The sequence below is a fragment of the Xiphophorus maculatus genome, chromosome 10, assembly GCF_002775205.1.
Source record: "Xiphophorus maculatus strain JP 163 A chromosome 10, X_maculatus-5.0-male, whole genome shotgun sequence".
Classification (NCBI taxonomy): domain Eukaryota; kingdom Metazoa; phylum Chordata; class Actinopteri; order Cyprinodontiformes; family Poeciliidae; genus Xiphophorus; species Xiphophorus maculatus.
In genome coordinates, this window is record NC_036452.1 from 20,769,293 (window position 1) to 20,794,627 (window position 25,335).

The window sequence follows — 25,335 nt, forward strand, 5'->3', positions numbered from 1 at the left end:
TTTTGCTTTGTTATTGAGCTTGGCATGCACAGTAAAGTTATTAAAGCAATCCAATTTAGGAAAACTAAAAAAGAACAGCTGAAAGGATAAGAAACCTCCATTTGGCTGTATGAACTGGCTGTGTATGTAAAGTTGGGCTGGAACATGCAAGCCGTGCAGATTCAGGAGAAAAGTTTGAAGAGTTGTTGAGATCTCTGATCACATAGAAACGATTCAGCTATTATTTGGCTTGCATAGCTGAGGTCTAACATGCTAATCAGGGAGCTTTGAAGCTGCTAGCTGGAGGATTTTGTGGGTAGAGTCACAGACTGCATTTGCTTTGCATTCTGTCTTTACATTAAGCCATAAGCTAGCTTGTTCCAACCTCCAGCTTTGCATATATGCATGACTAATAACCTAAACATTTTCAAACTCTATCAACCAAAAATAGAACGTGCGAAGCTGTCAGTGTGTACCTGTCGGCTGGAGAAGATGAAGACGAGGGCGGCCCCCGCGGCGGTCAGACCCCAGGTAAACAGAGTGCCCAGCAGGGCCTGGATCACAGGGCTGTAGCCTTCCAGCATGGTGCCACACCTGGCAAAGCAGGACACAAAGTCAGTCTCTAACCAAACCACCATTATTCTGTAGTTGCTTTACCAACTGAGAAGATTACAGTGCCGATAAGTTCTCCTCTAAGGCTAAAAGACATTATCTTGCTAACCTACTGAAACCTTTGCCATTTTGTCACAATAAGGCTTCAAATGTCAAGGTATTTTAGTGATCAAACACAAAGTGGTGCACAATTGTGGAAGGAAAATTATATGTGATGCTCAAATTCTTTATGCATTTGTGTTCACCCAATCGAATGCTTTCTAGAACTTTTTTTGCTACAGTTACAGGTGCAAGTCCTTATAAATTTACAGACTGGCTTTTTTGTCTGTTCTTTGAAAAACAACTCAACAGGGTAGTTGTTTAGCTCAATAGTAAAGCAGGTGCAGCACATACAGAAGCTATAGAGTGGACTCCTAGTATTTGTAAGGGTAAGGATCCACCATTGTCTATGAAATACTAACATCTGCGAATACCTAAAACCACTTAGAACTGGCTACTTTAATTGTTCAAACACCAAATATGTCTTGATATTAATTGATATCCACAGTGGACAACATCTACAGTCTTTCCAATCTATCCAATCAATGCCAGGCAAATAAATAGCAACGCCTGGATTGGCTGTTTTGCAAAGGAAAGTCAGTAGCGTGTTAAGCATTGAGGCATCCCAGCTTCCCAAGCTGTTTTTAAAAAAATTATTATTAGATATGTTCTGCAAAATAATCCACCAACAGGGAACAGATTTTCCAAACCAGTGCAAAAAAAAAAAAGTAGTGAATATTGAACCGCAAATAGGCAGATGGTCGACTGTAGTGCCACTAATGAACAATGACTACTGGTTTCACAAAATCAAAAATAGCTCAAGCAGAGATTAGTTATGTTCAAATCTTTGAACAGCGATTCTTAAATCTAACTGGATTTAGATTTGAACTTTGACTGGGCCATTCTAATAAATGAACATGCTTTAATCTAAATGATTCCATTACAGATCTGTTTGAATGTTTAGCAGGGGTCTCAAACTCCAGTCCTCAAAGGCCACAGTCCTGCAGTTTTTAGATGTGCCACAGGTACAAAACACTGGAATGAAATGGCTTAATGACCTCCTCCTTGTGTAGATCAGTTCTCCAGAACCTTAATGACCTAATTATTCTAGTCAGGTGTGGTGCAGCAGAGGCACATCTAAAAGTTGCAGGACTGCGGCCCTTGAGGACTGGAGTTTGAGACCCTTGGTTTAGAGTCATGGTATGGCTTGAGGTCAGTAAGCTCAGTTTTGGTTTCATCTATTCTGACCACCTTCTTCCATTTGTTTGCTGGGTCCACCGTAGAGGTGCAGAAACAAAAAAACTAAGCCAACCTAATACTGGTAATTTAAGTTACAGAATTTTATGCACAAAGACATTTTTGTTTAAATATAAACTGATGGAATTTGATACAGTGTGGAACCATATCATTTTAAATAAATTTGTTCACGTTGTCTCTTCCATAATTTCAATATAATATCCAGACCATTTGAATAGAAAAATTGGTTTATGAATCAAAAATTGTTCCTGAATCGTTAATTGTGACCCTAAAAATCTGATTTGAATCAAAAGACACTGAAAGATTTGCACCTCTAGTCGTGGTTCATGGCAAACAGCAAAAGGAGACTTCGAACAGAAAATTTGACTGACAACTCCAACATCAACATGTGTGTCCTCAAACTTATCCGTTTACTGATCCAGGAATCGTCCTCTAAGACTGTCTCACCAAATTAAGATGTAAACAAGCATGAAAATCCTGTTTGCTGTGGATTACAATATCCTGCCCTCCTTTATTTGCTTCTCTGTGACCACACCCACAGTGGACTGACTTCCAGCTTTGTAGAAATCCACTGACACGTCACATTGCAGGTTGAATCATGGCCAAATCATTTGCCAGACTGACTAGACTGTTTCACTCCCTTATCTTAATAGGATACTTTTTTATTTTTTTTAGTTGTTTTAAATGTGGTTTTGTGGTTGTGGGTGATATCAACCAAGGAGTTAATTGGCAAGGGGGGAAAACAATCCAGATTTTCCAAAAATTTAATCTTCATAAACAGAAAATTTTTAATAATTTATAAAAACCGATGCATCATCCTGCCTTAATTGAATCAAATATGAAGTAAGAAAACATCCACAGCAAAAACACTTGCAGTTTGGTCAAGAAGTTCCAACTTTTACATCAAAAACCTTTGAATAATTGTTGTCCCCTTTAATTATTTTTGCATTTTTCTCAAAAATTCTGAAGAAAAAAGAAAGTTTAACAGAATGACGAAGCACCAATTAGAATTTCAAATGTCAATCTGCAGAAATCTAAATGCTTCATTCGGTTGATAAAGCTCATCCCACATTTAGTAATAATTACTATATTTAATTTTTTGTTGTGATGCTATTAATCCCACTATATTAAGATGATACATTTGAAACCAAAAGTTTATATACTCCAATTAAAAAGACAAACACCTTTATTTTTCCACTGTCTGAAGTTAAATCATAGCAAAATTCTCATGTTTTAAGTCAGTTACTATTAACCAAATTATTTCTATTTGCTAAACATAATTTCCTCAGTATTTGGTAGCCTAGTTTCAACTGCATATATTTGAAACCTTGGACTTGCAAACGTGTTTATATCGGACTTAATGGTGTCTGAAATTAAAGGTAAATTTCTTGGTGTGTTTTTTTAACCACTAAATATGTAGAATAAAAGTAAATTAATTACCTTTAAATATCAGAAGCCACATTCTTCAATCCAGATTTTAACCCAACAATAAGAACAATAAATGTATTTACCTTGCAGTTGTTGTAACGGCTAATTTTATAATGACAGATGCTAACAGCTGTGTGTCGTTGCTAACATAATGAGGCTTCGGTTTAGTGGAATAAAGTGCAGGCTGTTATTTTCAATTTAAAAGTTCAAAGGCATTTTTATTCATTCATTCATTGTCTAAAGGCGCTCTTAGGACAGCTTTGCTGTGGCGAAATAAATTCAACATACTCCTTTAAAACACGTCAAGTTTGCCTTCGTGTGTTTCGAGTCCTAAAGGAGAAAGTAGAGGCCAATGGATTCTTTTTTTATTACCAAAGCAGGATAAATGAGGAGCAACCGAACAACCTTACAATTCTTACTCTTGCAAGACAATACTGGTGGCATTTCGTACACAACCACTATTTTTAATAACAGGGAGTAATGTGTCTTAATTCGTCTGAATTTATTTTCCGAAACTATAAACGTAATTGGAAGTTTTTCAACAATAAAGTCGAGAGTACTCACTTTCTACCTGTGGCTCTGTGGACTCCTCTGTATTTACTTCCTACTTCCTAGAGCACGTGTTTATGACAGCTGACGCTCCGCCCCCACTCGCAGCCGATTGGCCAGTTCTTTGACGGCGGGAGTTTTTAACTCTTGATCGAAACTCGATGAATAAAATTGTAACAAAAACATTTTTAATCCCATAAGGCGAATTTAGAATTACATTAATAATAAAATATATTAAACGCTGATATAATTAAGCGAAACTTAATAAATAAATGAATTTAAATAAACTATACTGTTCAATTTGAAAATATACCGGGCAATTAAATTAAATTAAATTAAATCCCGTTTTAACAGCTTTGAGGTCTTTTTGCATGTTACTTGAGCAATAAACACTGGAGAAAATACGCAATTAAAATAAACAAAAACAAGGAACATGAACATGGGAGCAATTACTTTTAAAAAGGAAATACACACTCATCGGTCACTTTATTAGGTAGATCTTACTAGAACTGGATTTTATTTTCCATTTCAAAGGAACCTTAGCGCTTTGTGGCTTGGATTAAATAAGGTATCAGAAACATTTCTCAGACGTTTGGGTTGACATTAATGTAAAAGTACGCAGTTGTTGGAGAACAGAAACTCATTTTCATGTTCAAGAAACCATTTGCAGTAGTGTTTGCTGCCAGAACTGGTCCGTCCTTTAATGCGCTTTGTCAGTTTTTTTTTGGGGGGGGGGGGGGTTTCAAAACGTATTTTTTATCCATTTTTTAAAATAGGTTTTTCTTGGTTCACCAACAGAGAGAGAAAAATTGTGTACACGTATGGCACAAACATATTTCAAAATAAGTAGATTCAAGATAAATGACATTTTGATCAGGCGAGTCAGTAAAGGCCTGACTCATTAAAAGCATTCACCCTGTTTATACCAAATTATCAGTCTGTTATCATCTGAATGCTGCTAATGAAATCGAGTCATTAGAAGTATGGTCTCTAACACCTCACATACTGATGGTGTTGTAAGAAAACAAGACTATTGTAGATCAAATCAGTTTTTACAATAATAAAATGTCACAGAGCATTAAATGATCTTCAGTGATCACTTATTTACATTTCCTGTTTCTCCTAAAGAATTTTATGACTTTAAAATATAAAAAGGACCTGAGATCTTTACTTCTACTTTGGGCATGTTTGTTTATTTTTAGATATTTTGCACAGCAGTGATCCAAAACAGATTCCTTTCCCTCCTCCCCCCTTAAAGCTGGAAGCTTCTTGAAATGCTTTTGCCATTTATCTCACAGGGAAATCTGGGCTATCTTGAACTTTGACCTGCAGGCCGATTGAACACATTTTGAGCTTTTTTGTGTTGTCGTTCAGAATTTCCTGTTTCTAAAGCGCGGAATCTCCTCCAAGCGCCAAAGTTCAGATCTTACACCACATCTGATTTCAGTTACTTTTATGGCTGACTCATTGGTCTGGATGGGTTTTATGCAACATACCAGCCAATTAACAAGGACAGTCTCCAGAACAATTTGTTTTGGTTTTTTTTTAATAAAAGACACAGTTACTTAAAAGGAATTTTAAACATTTCTGGGAAAAGCTTCTGAAAAAAGATGTCTTATGGTTTTCTGGGAAAACATTTTTTTTACAAACATTCCTAAAATGCTTCATAGTCCTCATTTCATAGTTAACGAAGCTGCTGGGGGTTAAAGGGAAAACAAACTCCACAAAGCTGTGTGCAATCATATAAGATGTTCAGCCTATTAAAGGAGCATTTCTGCTCCAAGTGCATCTGATATATAATACAATATGTGGATGTAGCCATATCGTCTCGTCTTTCTTATACTTAACATCAGCTAAGGAGTGCAGACTAACATTATTAGCTTCACTGACAGATTAAAAAGTTATGCAACATGTTAAGCTCTCAAAGATTCTGCAGTTCAATTGAAATGACGCTGCCCATTTTCCAGTTCGCTCTTCATAAATGTTAAAGGAAATACCTTAAATAACCTGAACATTTTAGTTGTTTATACAAATATTAGCATTTTGTCACTTCTGTTGTATTTCTGTCAGGTCTGTATTAGGTGTTGGCATTTCAGCGAGTGGATCGTTTTGTGTTGTAAGAAAAGTGGGCGTTTAAGATAGAGGGGGGAAAAAAGATGCACCTGCAAAGGTTATTCCAGTTAATTTTATTCGTTCTAGTTCACAGTAACAGTCATCTGTGGTGCATGGCTTTTTGCATGTAGAGGTTTGTACCGTCTTGCCGGACACATCATGTCAGGGATGTGGGTAGACAGGAGAGGTGTTAGCTGCCCGGTACAAGTCCTGCTGGCAGGAAGGAAGGGCCAGTGACACCAATCTTCAATCCATATCGGATTGTTCGATGACCCTCGGCCCCTGAGGCAGGCTGGACTTCTTATGTTGCCGTAGGAAATGCAGGACAAAGTACCGTTCCATGTTGACTGCTTCTTCAACAAAAGGTTCAACAAGGGGCCTAGAAAGTACTTCAGATCGGTCATTCAAGTTATTTCCTGATAAGGGCAATGGGCCTGATGGCGGGTTTCTTGGGCATCAGGATGACTGGATCATTTGAAACAGGAAGAAGCCACACACACAGTTCGAGAGACTTGTCAAACGTCTGAGTAAGGATAGGAGCTAGCTGGAAAAGGGTTTATGTTTCTTACTTGGCCATCTGAAAGCGGTAAGGCAACTACTGACGACAAAAATAGTTTTTTCCCCCAAAGTTATAGAGACATCTTCTCTTACTTTTCTTATAAGGGGAGGCTTTGTCTGATTCTGAAGCCTCTTCATCGTCCATCCTCCTCTTCCTGACATCGACATCCTACTGTAAATGATGAGGCAGACCAAGTTTTGCTCTCTTTGGTCACTGCTGTAAAGCAAAGCCAAAACGTGTTCTATTAGCATATTAGCCATTAGCACAGTTAGCATCACTAACTGTAAACAATGGTTTCCACTAACAAACTCAAATCCATCATGTTCCATAACACACAGAGGCTGAAAGCTCTATAACAGAACAGCTGAGCCCTGCCGTAATTAATTTTATCTTCATATTTTTAAAGCAAGGGTTTCCAAACTGTTGCCATTTGCAGATCACAGTAACTTTGTGATCCTGATCACATTTCACAAATGATGCAGATGGTCCCTTTTTAAAAAATTGAGAATGGGATGTTTTCCAGCAAAATCATATATTCTTAAATGGAAAAAGTTCAGAACAGAAAGTAATTTTCTCTGATTAGTCATGTTTTTGCTTCCATTTTAATATCATACTAAGTAGGGCCTAAACATCAACCAACTTTTTACTCAAAACAGACATTTATTTGACTTCAACTACATCAAGGGTCTCCTTTTCTAAAAACTAAAAACACTTTCTAGACCAACCACATCACACACATTCAATCCAAAATGCTAGGAAATGGTCGCCTTCCTTTACGCAAATATCTACAACTCGTTTTCAGACCCATTATAATTATTTCTTACTTTGGTTCATTAAACAAAATTTTTTTTTGTAAAAGCGCACGCGAGGTCAGTGCGACCTCGCCGTACTGCGCACAGGGTAAAAAACTTGTGGGATCCAAGGGCCCCCATCTCTTAAGACCACGGGAGGTTTAATGAACCACATGGACCGATAACATTAAATGTTAAAAGTTTAACCATTTGTGTTACACATGAATCTTACTGTTACGGTTTATTCTCCTCTTCTTTGCTGAGGTTTGCGGTTTCATCCGATCATATCTATATCACAACATCATCTCTTTGTCATTTCTGTGAAGGTGGCATTGATGGGCTCGTCTGTGCACATGTCATCTCCACATCTTCACAGTCCTTTCTCCTTTTAGCTGGGATGGCGTCTGGGCTTCTACGGCAAGTTAACCAAACGACTGTTCAGATCCTTTTAGTTCTACTACTTTCACAATTTGAGCGTTTCTCCTAGTTTCTCCGTAACAAAAGAAATAAATCAACTGACCTGTTTCCAGATTCTGCGTTATCATTTTGGTCTATTTTTGTTTTACTTCCAGCATTGCTGGAGGACTTCTCACTGCAAACAGACAATGTTAGTCCTTATCTGTCCACTGCAGACTATGTTCCAAATGGTCTCTAAAGACAGAAACACTTACTGGATGCTATTGTCCGCTAGATGGCTCTTGGCGACAAACGGATGCAGAAGAATTTCGCTCGGCGAGATCCTTTTAGCTGAATCCACCTTCAGCATGTCTGCTACCAGCTCGACAAAACTATCTCGCTTGCTTTCACCTCCATTTTCATCGGACACGTTTTCACGCAACTGATGTGGGATGAAACAGAAATTGTGAGGAAATGGAAACATCATCAAATCGAGCTTGATTTCCTTAAATGTCCCACCATGTTGAGGAAATCCAGAGTCCTCTGTGGAATGAAGCTTACATTTTCTATTTGAGTGTCTCTCTGTAAAATTGATGGCTTAGTGAGATATGTTCGAAATGCAAGGTGGCGAAATGAAGCAATGATAGTCAGGAACGGCCACCCAAAGATTACCCTCAATGTCCACGGGCCACATGGTTCCTCTTCTCCATCATTTTTGTTGAAGAATTGCATGGTATTCAGCCCTGAATTTAGCAGATATTCTGGTGGATTTCCAAAGGCGAGAACAATGTGTTTCATCTGAGGGTACAATACAGATTTGATTCACACCAGATGAATCAAAAGGGATTAAGTCAAACCTCTTCTTTTTTATTATTTATTTAATTTTTCTTTCAATCCGCAATTGGAAGTGGAGCTTTGAAATATAAGATTCGTTGCGTATTTGAGCCAAAACAATGATGTCAAGTCTTTTGTGTGGATCCCCTTAGAATGTAATACTAACCATTTCGTTTTCATTCTCTCCAGGGAACAGAGCAGAACCGGTAAACATTTCCACAACAATGCAACCCAAAGACCAAACATCTATCGCTCCACTAAAGGCAGCTCCCAGCAGGACCTCTGGACATCTATGAGAAGACAAATATATAAATTCTAATGTAATGAATATTAAACACCTGGTTGTTTCCTTCTGAGACTGATGGGAGAGATCTTACTAATTTTTGAAGAAAGGTTCTGCAAAAATGTAAAAACAAAAAACAACAACAAAAAAACCCAACAGCTAACCAAAGAAATCCACATTAGTTTATTCCAGAGGATTCAGTTAACAGATGGGCTAAAATACAATCGTGAAACAAATCTGGTCTCAATAACATTTGTGGTTTATGCTAGTGCCAATTTATCAACTTTTAAAATATCTTTATATTTAATTGGGCCTTTATTTACAAAGAAAGCAAAAATAAAAATACGATTTTACAGCTGCTAGCACGATACAGTTTTGTCAATTTTTGCACAGCCTTATTTTTCTATTGGGTAGTTACTGTTAACTAATTATGTGTTGTGTCATCAGTACATGTTCCACACTGGAATGGAACATGTACCATGAACAACAATCATTATCTACTTTTAAATCTGATTTGGTCTTGGTTCCCGACAGACTATCCATTAGCTTAGTTAGCATTAGCATTAGACTTGGCGTTAGCCTAAAAAAACCACCTAATTTTGATTTGTACAAAATGAAAACACCATTCAGGACACTTATCTAATGTTAACATATTCATTTATGCTACCTTTTAGCAGAACTTCACTTAAGGTAATCTGTGATCACTAACTGCTGTGATTTGTAGCAAGTCAGAGAAATCAATGTAAGCTAGCTAGTAAGTACGACTCCTCGTAGTTTCCTCCTAATATTCTCGGCTGTCCAAAGTTACAGAGGAGTTAGAAGTTTGGTACCTGTACCAAAGGGTCTGAAGAACTGCTCCTCTGTGTTCCTCTGGATTTTTTAGGGCCAAACCAAAGTCAATGATTTTGACCCTCACAGGTTTTTGTCCTTCATCCACAATCATAATATTTTCTGGCTTTAGGTCTGCATGAACAATCCCCACACTTTGAAGAAAGTCCAGAGTTGTGGCCAGCTGCGGGCAAGTACAAACATGAATTAATTTGATTAGTTTAGAAAAAGAACTGAACTTCATTAATATATTCAAATAGCCTACTAATGGATGTCACAAAAGGTAAAACAGTTGTGATACAGTGATTGTCCTTTTTAATAAAAGCCACAGTTTTCCTTTGAAAGAAAATGTCTATATATCTGACTTTTAAACAGTGGCAACATTATTTACCAGAAAATGGTGTAAAACTCTACCATTGGATATCTACTTTTTTTTTTTTTTCAGAAATTTTGTATAATTTTTCGAGGATTTTTATTACACAATTTCCATGTATTTTGGTTTGCATCAAACCAAAATAACCCTAAGTATTACTCATTGTAGTCACACAAACACATTTTCTTGCAGGCAGTCGTCTATGAGTAGAATGTAAGCAATTACTAGAGAACTGCAGGCTTCAAATTGGGTGAATCATCCTCTTATCTAAAATTTAAAACGTAACCTGTACAAAATCTCCTGAAGCAGACGGCTGCCTTTCGTACCCAAAAGTGTTTCAGGCATTAACTACAAAATGATGAAGGCGTGAAAAAACCGGCCTGTTTTTGCAACCTGATCAACAATCACTAAATGCTTGGAAAATTTCTAATTTACCTTTTGGTGAGAGCGTGTGCGTTTCTGTGTTGCCTTGTTGTGGACAATCAACCTGTCCAGGGTGTACCCTGCCTCTCACCCAGTTACCGGTGCAAATAGGCACCTTATCCTCTCCCCTCTCCACCAACCAGCCCACAACCCTGCATAAACGACCAACCTGATGCACGATGGCACAAATTTCCTTTTGTTCCAGGGAGCGACGTGGCTTCTTCCGCAAGAAGTCCGTTAGATTTATATCCAGTTTCTCAAACTCCATATAGTAACATCCCACATGGGTGAAGGAGTCGTTCAACATGACGATGTTGAACTTGTCTGAGCCAAGTCCCTTCAAGTACTGAAGTATCTCCACCTGATGAGTGAATTTGGTCAGGTTTAATTTCGGCTGAGTAAAAAATGTTGGTGTTCAACTATTAAGTAATTTTGGTGGACATAAAAAAATATTGTCAAATAAAGTTATTTAAATGTTTATCATATTGATTTGTAAATGTAACATCCAATAACTTCTAAACTAACAAAAATCAAATCTCACATTATAATTTGACTAAAGATGCTGGTTCAGCTCCATTCAGTTTTCTCGGTCGATGCGGTCTCTGCTGTTTGCAGCGCTTAAAACAGCAAAGACAGCAAAATCACCTGATCACAACACCTTTTCATTATGCTATTCACAACTGTTATTGGGATTGAGAAGTAGCTCATATGATAAGCTCCGCAGAAAGATTATGTGTTGAAGTTTGTAGCCAGCTTAATGTCAAATGGATGGTTCTGGAGCAACAAGGTACTGTGATCAATTCCTGGTTGGAGCTTTTCAGTCTGGACCTTGCATAATTTCTATGCATTGGTGGAGCGATGTTTAGTTAACTAGAGGTTGTAAACTACTTTAAACTCTAAGTGGACGTTTATAAAGGTTCCTCTTGTTTGTCATTTGTTGCTCTGTAGTGGATTGGTGAAAATCTTTCTCGATCACATTCAGATTGAGACCTTGCCTATTCTTTATAGATTGTCTAGACTCTTGTGTCGTCTCTCATTCTGTCCTCTCTTCAGCTCAGGTGTTCAATAGGAGGAATGTTGACTTTATTTTGGATCACTATCATTCTTTTGTTGCATAGTTCAAAAGATCTTGATTTAAAAATGTGTTTCGAAGAGTTCCCAGCAACCTTCCGACCAAAAATGGCGTAACAGCACAAGTATTGGTCTCCAAAATATCCAGTATGGCCTTGTTGGGCTGATATGTACAAGTGCCAAATGAATACACCGCTGTTTTGTTTAAACAGCAGTGTATTTATATCCTTTACACAAATTTAGGAAATCAAAACAGACACAGGCAAATAATATTCATAACTCCAAAGTCAATGGAAAAAACACAAGATCAATTTCAGAGTTAAAAACACCAAAATAAACATTATTAAAACTTTCCTATATATATAAAAACTGCAGCAGGTACAATTTCTAAAAAAACTATTGGTCTCTCTAAATTGTCCTAAGTGTGAATGTGTGTGCGCAAGGATAAGTGTGTTAGATGAATATTTGTTAAGTGTCTGACAGTAAAATATGAAACTGAGAATCTGAAAATTCCTCTGACTCTGCTGCTGTCCAGAAACAACCAATCAGAACCAAAAGACAAACTTTTGGTTCTGATTGGTTTCTAATGCGTTGAATGTGTCTCAGCACATTCAACACATTAGACTACTAATGTACTGCAGCTATGCAATTGGCAGAAATACAACCTAACATTATATCATCATTATTTATAGAATGATTTAGAAAACAAAATGCTATACAGATTTATCAAAACTATTTCGACCCATATTAGAACTTTGCATTCATTTCCCTTCATTTTAGTTGCTGTGATTTTGCTTAACACAGACATTTTCCCTAATCCTAACCCTATCTAAAACTTAATTCACATTTTACCTCTAAATGTTACCCCTGACTCAAAGCAATGAGTCCATCATATTAGGACCAGGCTTTGGTCCTAATATGATAGAACTAATATGACACTGGACATATAATGGTGCGTTCACACCAAACACGTTTTGAGAGTCAGGCGCATCAGATTTACATTCAACATCTATGTGGAGGCGCGTTTGGAGCACCTAGCGGCCGTTGGGAGCGTTTGACATCAAACGAGTCCATGGCGTCCCACACTCCACATAGACTTTGAATGTAAACTGGACTCACCTGACCCTCTATAGGAGTTTGATATTAATGCATCATTAGAATATTCAGTTCCATTGGTAACAATGACATCCGCAGTGATGTCATAACTCTATGATATCACAAAGGAATCTCTCTCTTGACTGTAGCTCACAGACAGTGTTTTCTCAGACCTGTTCCACAGTTCTATCGCGACAGATCACTCTTCAGAGCACTTTCGAAATTAATCCTTTCAGAGAAGAAATAATTTACCAGAATATAGATATGAAGCAACAACAGAATACTTGTGAACATGAAGCTTTTCCAGCTGAGCTTTCATGGATCGAAATGATGGAGCAAAACATCCAAGTCGACTACGACGAAATCCTTGTTTTTGACGACGACAGCGAGCCGGAAGATGAATCATCGGAGATCCAGGGTGAACCAAGTCCGTCCGGCGACTTTGAGAGCCCAAGATCATTGGAAGTCGAGCAGAAAACAACTCCTTCTGCTGGCTTCCAGATCACCCCCTTAGTGGAAGATGAGGAAGAGACTAGCCAACACGTCATCAATCTCACAAAGCAGGTAGACGATCTTAAAGAAGAACTGCAGAGTAAGATTTTTGAACTCCGTGAGGAAAGAGACAAAAGGATTGCATGTCAGGCTGAAGTGAAATCACAGCAGGAGGAGATTCAAAAGCTCCAAAAAATGTTGGAAAGAGAACGTCATCTGCAAGTGAAACGTGAAGGTGAATCAAAGGTTTCTTGCTCTTCCAAAACTACAACTGACAAGAGCATTCTTCAACAGCTGGATCACTTCAAGAGGGAGGCAGAAAAATATGAATCCCGCAATAAAGGTCTGATTGAAGTAATGATTGAAGGATACAAAGAGAGACTTAAATTTGAGGAACAGATCAAAACTCACACTGAGCAAGCTTCCAAAATCAAAGAACAGGAGGAAAAAGTGAAATCATTGCAGGGTCAGGTTGCAGACCTGAAGATAAAGTTGAAACTTGCTCTGGAAAACAACCATCCGAGAGTCTCCACCCAACCAGAGGTCCCCCTGCAAAAAGAAGACTCCCTGAAAACAGAAGAGACCAAGGAAAGACAGACCTCCAATCCATCAGGGAGGTCCGAGGAAAGATGGACCTCCAATCAATCAGGGAGGTCCGAGGAAAGATGGACCTCCAATCCATCAGGGAGGTCCGAGGAAAGATGGACCTCCAATCTACCAGGGAGGTCCGAGGAGAAGCAGACCTCCAATCAACCGGGGAGGTCCGAGGAAAGACGGACCTCTAATCCATCAGGGAGGTCCGAGGAAAGATGGACCTCCAATCAAACAGGGAGGTCAGAGGAAAGATGGACCTCCAATCAAACGGGGAGGTCCGAGGAGAAGCAGACCTCCTATCAACCGGGGAGGTCCGAGGAGAAGCAGACCTCCAATCAACCGGGGAGGTCCGAGGAAAGATGGACCTCCAATCAAACAGGGAGGTCCGAGGAAAGATGGACCTCCAATCAACCGGGAAGGTCCGAGGAAAGATGGACCTCCAATCAACCGGGGAGGTCTGAGGAAAGATGGACCTCCAATCAAACCGGGAGGTCCGAGGAAAGATGGACCTCCAATCAAACCGGGAGGTCCGAGGAAAGATGGACCTCCAATCAAACAGGGAGGTCCGAGGAAAGATGGACCTCCAATCAACCGGGAAGGTCCGAGGAAAGATGGACCTCCAATCAACAGGGGAGGTCCAAGGAAAGATGGACCTCCAATCCAACAGGGAGGTCTGAGGAAAGATGGACCTCCAATCCAACAGGGAGGTCTGAGGAAAGATGGACCTCCAATCCAACAGTGAGGTCCGAGGAAAGACGGACCTCCAATCAACCAGGGAGGTCCGAGGAGAAGCAGACCTCCAATCAACTGGGGAGGTCCGAGGAAAGATGGACCTCCAATCCAACAGGGACATCCGAGGAAAGATGGACCTCCAATCAAACATCGAGGTCCATGCGACCAACCTCTACTGGTTGCATGGAGGGGCTTCATGTTGGCGTTGGCCTGAAGGCCAGTCTAAGCCCAGCTCGACCTTTACGCCGACCAACACCCAAGTGGTACTAACCTGGATAACTATCCAATCCCAGGTTTTGCCAACACTGGGTATTATGAAAATTATATGCTTTACACAAATTTAGGAAATCAAAACAGACACAGGCAAATAATATTGCTAACTCCAAAGTCAATGGATGAAACACAAGATCAATTTCAGAGTAAAAAACACCAAAATAACATTATTAAAACTTTCCTATATATAAAAACTGCAGCTGGTAGAATTTCAAAAAAATTAATTGGTCTCTCTAAATTGTCCTAAGGCAGCGCTTCTCAATTCCAGTCCTCAGGCCTCCCTGCTCTGCATGTTTTAGATGTGCCTCTATACCAGAACAGCTGATTCAAATGATTGCATGACCATCAAGTACTGCAGAAGCCTGTTAATCACCCATTATTCAATCCATGCGTGTGGCAGAAGGGAAACACCTAAAACATGCAGGCAGGGAGGGCGTGAGGACTGGAATTGAGAAACACTGTCATAAGGTGTGAATGTGTGTGTGCAAGGATAAATGTGTTAGATGATGATGGATGAATATTTGTTAAAAGTGTCTGACAGTAAAATATGAAACTGAGAATCTGAAAATTCCTCTGACTCTGCTGCTGTCCAGAAACAACCAATCAGAACCAAAACAACAAACTTTTGGTTCTGATTGGTTTCTAATGCGTTGAATGTGTCTCAGCACATTCAACACATTAGACTACTAATGTACTGCAGCTATGCAATTGGCAGAAATACAACCTAACAGTATATCATCATTATTTATAGAATGATTTAGAAAACAAAATGCTATACAGATTTATCAAAACCATTTCGACCCATATTAAAACTTTGCATTCATTTCCCTTCATTTTAGTTGCTGTGATTTTGCTTAACACAGACATTTTCCCTAATCCTAACCCTATCTAAAACTTAATTCACATCTTACCTCTAAACGTTACCCCTGACTCATAGCAATGAGTCCATCATATTAGGACCAGGCTTTGGTCCTAATATGATGGAACTAATATGACACAGGACATACACTGCCTGGCCCAAAAAAGAGTCGCCACCTGGATTTAACTAAGCAAATAGGTACAAGCCTCCTATTGGATAAGTACTGCATAGGCGATTATCTTTCAGCTGGCAGCAAGTTATTTAACCCCAGCTGATGCAATGAGTAACTCCTCATTTCTTAAACAACCATGGCAAAAGACACACCCTGTGGTCGTGGAAAAGACGTTAGTCTGTTTAAGAAGGGTCAAATCATTGGCATGCATCAAGCAGAGAAAACATCTAAGGAGATTGCAGAAACTACTAGAATTGGGTTAAGAACTGTCCAACGCATCATTAAAAACTGGAAGGATGGTGGGGAACCATCGTCTTCCAGGAAGAAATGTGGTCGCAAAAAAAATCCTGAATGATCGTGATCGGCGATTACTTAAAAAAAGAAGAAGCTTGTAGCCAGCTTTAGCTAGCTTAGCAGCAGCACAAACGCTATCGTCAAACTGACTTGCAGACAGTCAATATGTCCAAATTCAGGGGCTGGTGATGGCAGCTGGCTGTTAATGCAGCGGTAGTCAGAGCAATGCTGCAGGTAAGTGATGTATTGATAAACTAATCAGATATTTGAGATTTACACAGCTATATTCTCACTTAAAAATATTGTAACAGTTCATGTCGTGTCACTTACAGTATAACATAGCAAAATACTTTGCTGCTCTTCACCCCCATTTGCCTGAACATCTGGTTTGGACCTGCAATGACTATCATGGGACAGCGTGGGCCACGAAGGATACGCCTGACCCATCCTTCAAGTCTGGTGGAAAGTAGGACACATTTGGAGAATTGTTCGAATTCGGACAGTCCTTGTCGCGGCGCTATGATGTAACCGGCTCACAAATCTGCACCTCGAAGGACGCAGCACCGGGATTCGGACAAGGCTTCAGCTTCCTAACTGAGAGTGACTGTGACTCGCATAGCTACGGTTGTCAGGGATACGGAACGTTACGATTTTGTTGAGTTAATTTAAAAGAAAACATAAAGCTCAAGGTCAATTTGACCGGATCTAATTAGTTAATTAATTAATCACAAAGCAATCATTTGCATACATTAGGAGACGAACCAGACAAACAAAATGATCCTATAATGAGATGGCCCGACTTTATACTGCAAGAACGCCACCGTACTCATAAAAAGTAATCTAGAATGTAACTAATTTAGAATGAATACATTGTAAATTTGAGTAAAATTCCCCTAATTACTAGCTCATAAATATAGATTGAAATCTAGCCAAGTAACCTAAAAGCAAATTGCAAAACCAATTATATTGGTCAAATTCAAAAGGGTTAGGGTTAGACTCAGTCTGAAGCTTTTTCTTTCACCTCTTTCTTTGCTACTTCCATGTATCTCTCGTTCTTGATGACTTTTAAAGCCACCGTCTCATTGGTGGTCAGTTTCTTGCTCTGGACGACAGCTCCGTAGGCGCCACTGCCCAGGTAATGCTCCATCTCGTAGTCCGAGGATGGAGATGAAATACCAATCCCCATCTTCAAATGTCTGAAAAGCTCAAAGGCTTTAAAGGTGTCAGCTGAAATTGGAGGATTTGTGAGAGAAAAGCAGAACAGAAGGAATATGATGAACAATAAATCCTGTTTATCAGATATAGGCTTACAGAGAAGTTCATCAGTAAATATAGTAAATGTAAGCTGAACCAAAATAAAGCTAGCTATTTATTTACAGATAGCTTTAACATATAGTATTAATCAAATAAATATTTAATAAGCTGAAATCAATTACTCTTGAATAATAGCATCCATCCGTCCCATAAATCCATGTAATGTCATTAAAATCCATCAAGAGAAACACAACAAACAAATCAGCAAATAAACTCATAAACTTTGATTTCTGATTTCAGCCTTGATAAAGGGGAACTCACCGTACGGTTGTCAAAGTCATGTGACATTGATAGATGTTCCAAGGGAAATGGCATAAGAGAGGTTTCTCGTCAAAGACGAGCAAATTTTTTCTCAGTTAGTCGAAAAACCATAGTTTGTTCGCCAGAAAGGATTGAACAGAAATGGTAGTGGAAAATTCCATTTCTCCTCCAAAAATCTGTTGAGTTCCTGTTCCGTCACAGTGACTCCTGACATCACAGTGCGATTCAAATGGAGGGAAAGGAAAAAAACATTTCATAAATTAATTTCTGAACTCTTATTTGAAAGAACTCTTATCATGAAATAGTCATGATTGTACCAAATCAGTACCAAACGATGCGGCTAGTATGTATGTTTTTACCAATAAGTATAGAAAGGCTGGACTGCTGTGTGGAGAAGAGAACAGCACAAGCGCAAAAGCTAATTTCCCTAATTAGATTAATTTGCTAATTGCAATCAATGACCTTTCCTGGCAGTCTACTGTATTTTTTATTTCTTTAAAGCAGCTGTGTTACAGGCAACGTTGGGGAAAAAGCATGTGATATTTGTGTTCATTAAAAGTTAAATAGATCTAGGGGTGTGCTGTGGTGGCATAGGGAATAGCGCGACCCACGTTTGGAGGCCGTGAGTCCTCTACGTGGCCGTCGCGGGTTCAATTCCCGGACCCGGTGACATTTGCCACATGTCTTCCCCCTTTCCTGTCAGCCTACTTTCATATAAGGGACAGGAGAGCCCACAAAAGGACAAAAAAAAAGTTATATAGATTTTTTTGTGTAAAATCTGGCCTATATATGGACTTTTTTTAGTGGGTGTGTCTTATATTCAGAAATGCTCAATACTGTACTATCATTGGGTTTCTGTTACAAATGTGAGAACATTTTTGTCTGTATTCTGCTAATTGTCAAAACGCAATTTTGCAAATACAGCATTTCCACCAAAGCCTCATTTGTATTAAATAAAATTAAAATCACGTGTGAATAAGTTGTTCACACAATAAATAATTAAAAATAATGGCTGTGACAGATGTTAACAGATATATGACATATAATTCAGCCATGGCACTAGCGCTCATCTATCAGCCAATCGGAGGAGAAGTTGGCGATTTGGGGAAATTGTAGTTGGTGATTTCACTGAAGAACCTATACATGGTTCAACACGATTCAATGACACACAACTTTTTATTAATTGTGTGATGTTGTGAGAGCTCTGGTGGAGCTGCACATTGTCCGAAAAAACACAAAAACAAACTACAAACCACGAAGACGACTACTTCCTGTCTTCTTTGTGGTTTTCGCCAGTAGTAACATCCATCTCTTGATCACATGACTGGTGCAAAGGACATGTTTTCATTACAGTTCTGCCAAATACATCTACTAGCAAACCACTGCATCCTAGCACAAAAACTATTTATTCAACATGAGTTTTTTCAAAATTGCTGTGTTTCCATTAAACAAATTTATTTTCTTAATTTTGATTTGCGCAATTCTGTGGTTAATGGAAACTCATCTACTGATGTTGGCATTTACCAAATGGATTCACTGGATATTGTTCTTTTGCAGACTGATAAAAGATTAAGTTGTTGTCCAGTTGGCATAAACTAAGGGCAGCTACTAACAGCAACTGGCTCTCTGTCAGTTTTAAGTAAATGGATTTTTCATAGACTTTAGATACACACGTCCACACTTTTGCTGCTTTCTTGAAATTTAGAAAGCTAAAGTAATAGCTGAGCCCAGTGCCAAAGAGTGGAACTACAAAAAACAATTGCAGAAAGATAAGTCTCCGCATGATATGATCTACCTGTAGACTGGAGAAGTGACAGATCTAGAGAAGTGACGGATCTAAAGAAGAACCGACGAATGGCTAACGGAAGCTGGATCCGTCGACACCCCAAAGAGACTAATGATCACAGCAACAGAGGAGGCCCTCAGCCTCAGAGAGCAATGGAGACCATATGGTCTACCACTGCTCCATAACACAAGCAGTCCAGTGATGAGCCTGAAACAGCAGAAGAGATTGGCAGGTAAATTCAACGCTGAACGCCATAATAAAATCAATGGAACAAAGTTCAAGAGCATCCGCTGAGTGTAGACCGCAAGTCTTACAGTCAAAGGTGGATACTCAACCGTGTTTGAGTTTTTGTTCTTATCATCCACCTACATGAAAGTTATGTCGAAATCTGAAACTATGAAGTACCACGTGCAAGCTTCAAATTGAAACAGTTTCCCCTTTAAATGCCCATGATTTCCAAATCCCAACTGGAACTGTGTGCTTCTGTCACCAATTAGTCTCCCCGGGTCCCCGCTGATTGTTTCTGAGAAGCAATAAGCGGGCTGAAAATAAACCTGATTCCCATAAAGGCAAACAATGCAATTAGAAAGTGGAATTTCTAGACTGCTAAGTGTTGAAAAATGCAGTTTGCAATTCCTTAAATGTGTGTTGACCATGAAGCGATCTGATGAAACAGTTATGTCAGAGGTGACTCAGGCTTTGCTTCAATAATTACATCACTACATGTGAGTTGCAGATGGCCTCTGTCTTTCATTGGAGCTCTTTTTTTAGAAACTTACATGACTCTGCTAAAGGTTGGTTTAGCCCTGTGGTTACTGACCCTAAACCCCTAATAAAAACAACAAAAACAAAAAAAACAATTGAAGGGTCCACCATGACTTTAAAACCAAGATCTTGAGGTGTTGGTTTGGTCACCTCAGATAATTAGGTCAGCTGACGAATATTTTGAATGACTTTGGAGCGTTGGATTTGTCCCCAAAGGCTTAAAAAAAGGGACAAAATTCTTAGTCACAAATTTAGTTTGACATCCACCAGACTTGTAAAAGTGATATTAAAGTTTCCCAGGGGAGAAATCTTCGGTTGACCCCCTGATTTGCTCTAGCACTTTTAGTTGTTGACATTTTAAAATTAGAGTCACTTTGACAAACTGCTGCTGAGTCATGTGTATTTTGAGCACAAGGTCTGGATGAAAAGAAGCAAGTGTTATTTTTAAGTGACTGACTTTCATATGATGTAGCAGGCCATGTCATATTTTGGAATTAATAAAACAGTTTCGAATCAAATTATGAGGTCAAACTTATGCTGAATAAATCAATGTTAGGAAAATATTTTTGCATATAATCCTGTTTAGTTTGTACACGTGAAAACTGCTTTTAAGCAGATCAGATCAGTCAGTCATATCAGTAGTTAATGTTAGCTACAATCATAGCGACCTTGTCTCTTAAGACCGTGGGAGCCTTAAGGCGGTCTCCTATCCAGAGGAAAGAGAGTTTTGCTCTTCCACATTGATAGACATTAGTTCCGGTGCTCTGATTGTGAACCTCCGTTTCAGAGGTCCCACTAGTACGAGACCCCAAATTAGACCAAGAAAACTTGCCTGATAACACCTTAGGATCTTGTAGAATGAGTTAGAGAATTGTTTGTTTTCCTTCCTGGACCTGTTACCCTAGCAACCCGGTTTCAGATTAGTGGAAGACAACGAGTGATTGTTTATTGCATTGTTTTTCGTATGGAACTCGAAAGGCGAGATTCTTTTCAAAACTCTTAGTGAATTTGTTTAGAGTTGGCAAACAAATTTTTACATGATGCGACTAATTCCATGCATACTACATACATGTGTTCTGCAGAAAACCCTCCGCCCTCCCACAACTTTGGTACCGTTTTATGGGATTTTTCTTCTTCTGATTTGCTTTGTCCTTATTCTGTTTCTGTTAAACTTAATATTTCTCCAAGCAAGAAAACAACACACTACAACTGTATTAGACAGACTCATTAGCCCTACGCTGGTTTTTAAATTCTCATGATGTCCTTCCTTTGAATTTTTCATGTCTCGTTAAGGTTTACATCATTGCCACCATGGTTGTTTTTGGAGTAGAAGTGTTTATAGCCGCTTGGACTTTCAGAGGGGCAGTAAACAGCCGCCAGCCCAGGCAGGGGGTAAAATGTGTAATCGTTTTGGTATGGGAATAAATACACCACAATCAGTTTTGCCTTTCTCTTTACAAAGGAAATCAGATTTTTTACATGTCTAACAGTAACAGTCATCCCGTACCTTGTCCAGCTCAACGTTACGTTTGCAGAATTATGAAGTTGGGAGCTTATCAGAGGACTTTGAATGGCCCCGTGCTGTGGACATGACTGCCAGTGTGTCTGCTGAAACACCACAGTGAAATAGTGGCCGTGAAATATGACGCTATGGAAAAACCTTCAAATTTAGCTCCGCAAAACAAAATCTTTCTAGTTGTGCTTTTACACAGGGGGAAGGGCATTGTTGGGAATCGGAGATGTCAGTTCCTGTCAGTAGGTTAAGCAACAAGCCAATTACAAATGCAGACTACAAAGGTGTTTTTCTCCACTTAATTGGAACCAGTTTAACAAGACGCGGATGACAAGTCTTGAGAAATGTGTGAGGAAATTCACATGAGCTTCTCAAGCTGGACTTTTCCACATGGTCATGTAATAGCAACAAACATTAGATGGAATGTTTCTATCACAGAACTTAAAGTAGGCCTGTCACATAATTGTAAAATGAAATGGATATCCCACATGGGTTTTCAGATTTCAGTACAAATATTAATTCTGATACCCACTAAATACAATCGAGTGTAACCATTCTAATTAGCATAATGGCATAGGACCTACATTGAAATATTGCACATGAAAACATGATTGTGTGTTTGACGAGTCAAAGTCTAAGACTTGAGAAAAATGCATTTCCACTGGATGATGCTCTCCATCCAATCTGACTAAATGAAAGCTGATTCTCTACATATGGAAAACAGCCTTGCCAAAATGTGAATAAGGGATGTGAATACCTTTGAGAGGCACCACATGGTGAGAAATGTTAGTGCTGAATTGATATAATGCAGAATCGCTGTAAGCAGAGATGATGTAAGAGTGTGCTGGAGGATTGTTTGGCAAAAATTGGGTATTCCGGCTATGCATGTCGACGCAATAACAGGATGTGTGGCCATCCCTCATCCAGCATTTAATATGCCCTGCCTCCCTTACCTCCACTTCATCTCTCACTAAAACTTTACATTCTTTCTCCAGCTTACAAGACAAATAAGGTAGGAGGGTACGAGAATGATGGACGGAGTCGGAGGAGAATACAGCAGCTTCCTATGTCAAATGTCAAAAAAACAAAACCGCAAAGAAGACTTCTCCTTCCCATCTGCAGATTTGCTCAACTCGTAGGCCATAGAGGTGGGTGGTCAGAGCAACGATACAGTGTTATTATCTGTTTGGGTTCCATTGCATAACCCACCGCTGAACTGTGAGGCAGAAAAGAAGCAGGAGCCAGAGGTGGAGGGTGGGAAGGCACAACTGATGGAGGAAAGAGAGGGTAAACAGAAACGAATGTTGATGGGAAAAGATAGTAGAGAAAAGTTATGAAAAAAGCTCTACGGAAGATGTTTTGAAGGGTTTATCTTGGAAATGCCACGACAGAGAGCCACGGAGTTCATCACAGTCATTGGAGGCTGATGAACAAGAGGAGGGAGGTACATGGGAGTGTCTCCCACACATGGAGCAGCAGACACGCTCCTCACACACCGAGAGGGGGGAAAGAGATATAAAGGGGCTCTCAAGGAAAACGAGTGTTCAGGCAAGCGTCCGAGTCTTCCCCACCCTGCTTCTGAGAGTGTTTGTGAAGAAACTCACGCCGCTATCAGATGAAACACTTTTTCTTGTCAGTGGATCAAAGGAAGTGTGACAGGCTGGATTCGAATAGATGAGTTGAAGAATCTGAACCAAGAAACCCGCTTGATTTTCAGATTTTCCACTTGAGGTGTTTACTTATCTCCCACTGAGAACTTTTTCCCTCCAAGAGGAAAATCCACTTGAAGAAAAGTTTTGTAGTTCCCTCCCTGCTGAAAGCGCAACTGTCACTGAGTTTTCATTGCTATTTATATTGTTTCCTTTACCTCTCTAGACAAGGAGTTGAGACACAATGGAAGCATCTTATGTTTTTTATGTGGACAACAATCAGTCGTATGTGGAGGAGCATTTATACTTTGAGGACAACATCGACGGCTTTGGCATCACTATGGCTTTCCTCTACCTCATGGTCTGCATTGTGGGACTGGCTGGGAACTGCCTCGTCATCATTGCCATTTTGAAACTGGACAAAATGTCATCCTCCACCACGGTGTACATATTCAACCTGGCTTTGGCCGACGGACTGTTCATGGTCGGCCTGCCGTTTATCGCAAGCCAGAACTTTAAGAACCGGTGGGTGTTTGGGAACACGGCGTGCAAAGTTGTCATGGTCCTGGACGGCATCAACCAGTTCACCAGCGTCTTCTGCCTCACGGCGATGAGCATCGACCGCTACATGGCCCTTGCTGAGCCACTTCGGTTTGCCTGCTGGAGAACTCCACGCTGCGCCAAGGTCATCTCAGCGTCCCTGTGGTTCTTCTCTCTCCTCACCATTCTCCCGATGGCCTTCCATTTCACCGCAGATCACGGCTTTTGCAGTCCGGACTTCGCTACGGACACCTTGTGGCTTGGAGTCCTCTCTTACACCTTCATCATTGGTTTTGCCATACCCTTTATGGTGATGATGGTCTCCTACGCGGCTATGTTGATCTCTCTGCGATGCCGGCAGAAGCTCTTCTCTGCGCCAAACCACGAGGGACGCAGGCTTGAGCAACAGCTAACCAAAATGGTCGTGGCGGTGGTGGTAGTGTTTGGCATGTGTTGGCTCCCATTTTACATCTTCAACTTCCTTTCATTGCATTATAACAGCTTCTTCCCGTCCTTCGTCAGGGCTTTTGAATTTGCAGTCTTACTGTCGTATTCATGGAGCTGTGCCAACCCCATCCTCTACGCCTGTCTGTCCGACACCTTCAGGAGGCACTTCCGTACCTTGCTCTGCCCTGGAATAAAATCCTGCCCTGGTGTGCAGTGCAGCGTTGAACAGTACGACCAAAATGACACCAGCGTACGGGATGTCACTCTTCTGGCCTGAGAACCAAGTGCTGATGCTTCATTTCTCAAGCACTGAACAATACTTTTGAACTTCTGTACATAAATCCAGCAATATGATTGCTCTTGTTACGAGTTGAGAGTCTTGACGAACTGAGATTTTGTTTACATCCTGTTTAAAGCATGAAAGGCACATAATTATTGTTTTAGAGTGAGTCTGTATATATTTTATGAGTTTGTTGTTGCTTGATTTTATTGTCTGCCTGGGGTTTTGCATTGGACTGTATTTTCACAAGCAATGAATTCTGTTCATCTACATTTGAAGAGAAAGTGTTTGGTCAAGAATCTGTTAATCTCTCCTCTGTACTGTTTGTGAATGTTGCTGTACAGCTGAAGATTATTCATGTGTGGTTAAAATGAGAAAATCTCTTCCAAAGATTTTTTTCCCCACATAAAAATGTAAAAAAAAAAAAAGTTTTACCTAATAATCCAATTGAATTATGCTTTGATCATTTTCCTCAGCAGTCTTTGTGTATGAATACCATGTCTTTGTAAAGTAAAAATGTACCACTTCCTTTGTCTATGGAATTATTATTATTATTATTTTACAACTCAACATGTGCTCCAATATGTTTGGCGTTATGAGCCTTTCCAGCAGGTCTGACAAAATGTGGCACAAAAAAAAGTAAAATAAAACTGAAAACAGCTTGAGTGTAAACAGAATAAAAAGGGGTCATCCACCTTTGGGTTAACGCCAGCGTGGCCACACATAAACAAGTCC

The 25,335-nt window shown here is 39.6% G+C and overlaps 2 protein-coding genes across 3 annotated transcripts in view; one reads left to right on the forward strand and one right to left on the reverse strand.

Annotated features, from left to right (window-relative positions):
• slc39a11 (solute carrier family 39 member 11) overlaps positions 1-3,911 on the reverse strand; it is a 146,962-nt gene extending 143,051 nt beyond the window's left edge. For both annotated transcript variants that reach the window (XM_005807342.2, XM_005807341.2), the window contains exons 1-2: positions 3,880-3,911; positions 456-573 (exon numbers count right to left, since the gene is read on the reverse strand). In XM_005807342.2, coding sequence (XP_005807399.1) covers positions 456-563 — 108 coding nt within the window. In that variant the 5' untranslated portion in view covers positions 564-573; positions 3,880-3,911. The remainder of the gene's footprint in view (positions 1-455; positions 574-3,879) is intronic.
• Positions 3,912-23,188: 19,277 nt separating this feature from the next.
• Positions 23,189-25,122, forward strand: LOC102220545 (somatostatin receptor type 5-like). The gene has a single exon (XM_014471850.2). It carries the CDS (start codon positions 23,578-23,580, stop codon positions 24,595-24,597), a length of 1,020 nt encoding a protein of 339 aa, XP_014327336.1. The 5' UTR covers positions 23,189-23,577; the 3' UTR covers positions 24,598-25,122.
• The last annotated feature ends 213 nt before the right edge of the window (positions 25,123-25,335 follow it).

Excerpts from the sequence above, each read along its gene's own strand:
- LOC102220545 (XM_014471850.2), top strand. The coding sequence starts at position 23,578 with ATGGAAGCATCTTATGTTTTTTATGTGGACAACAATCAGTCGTATGTG.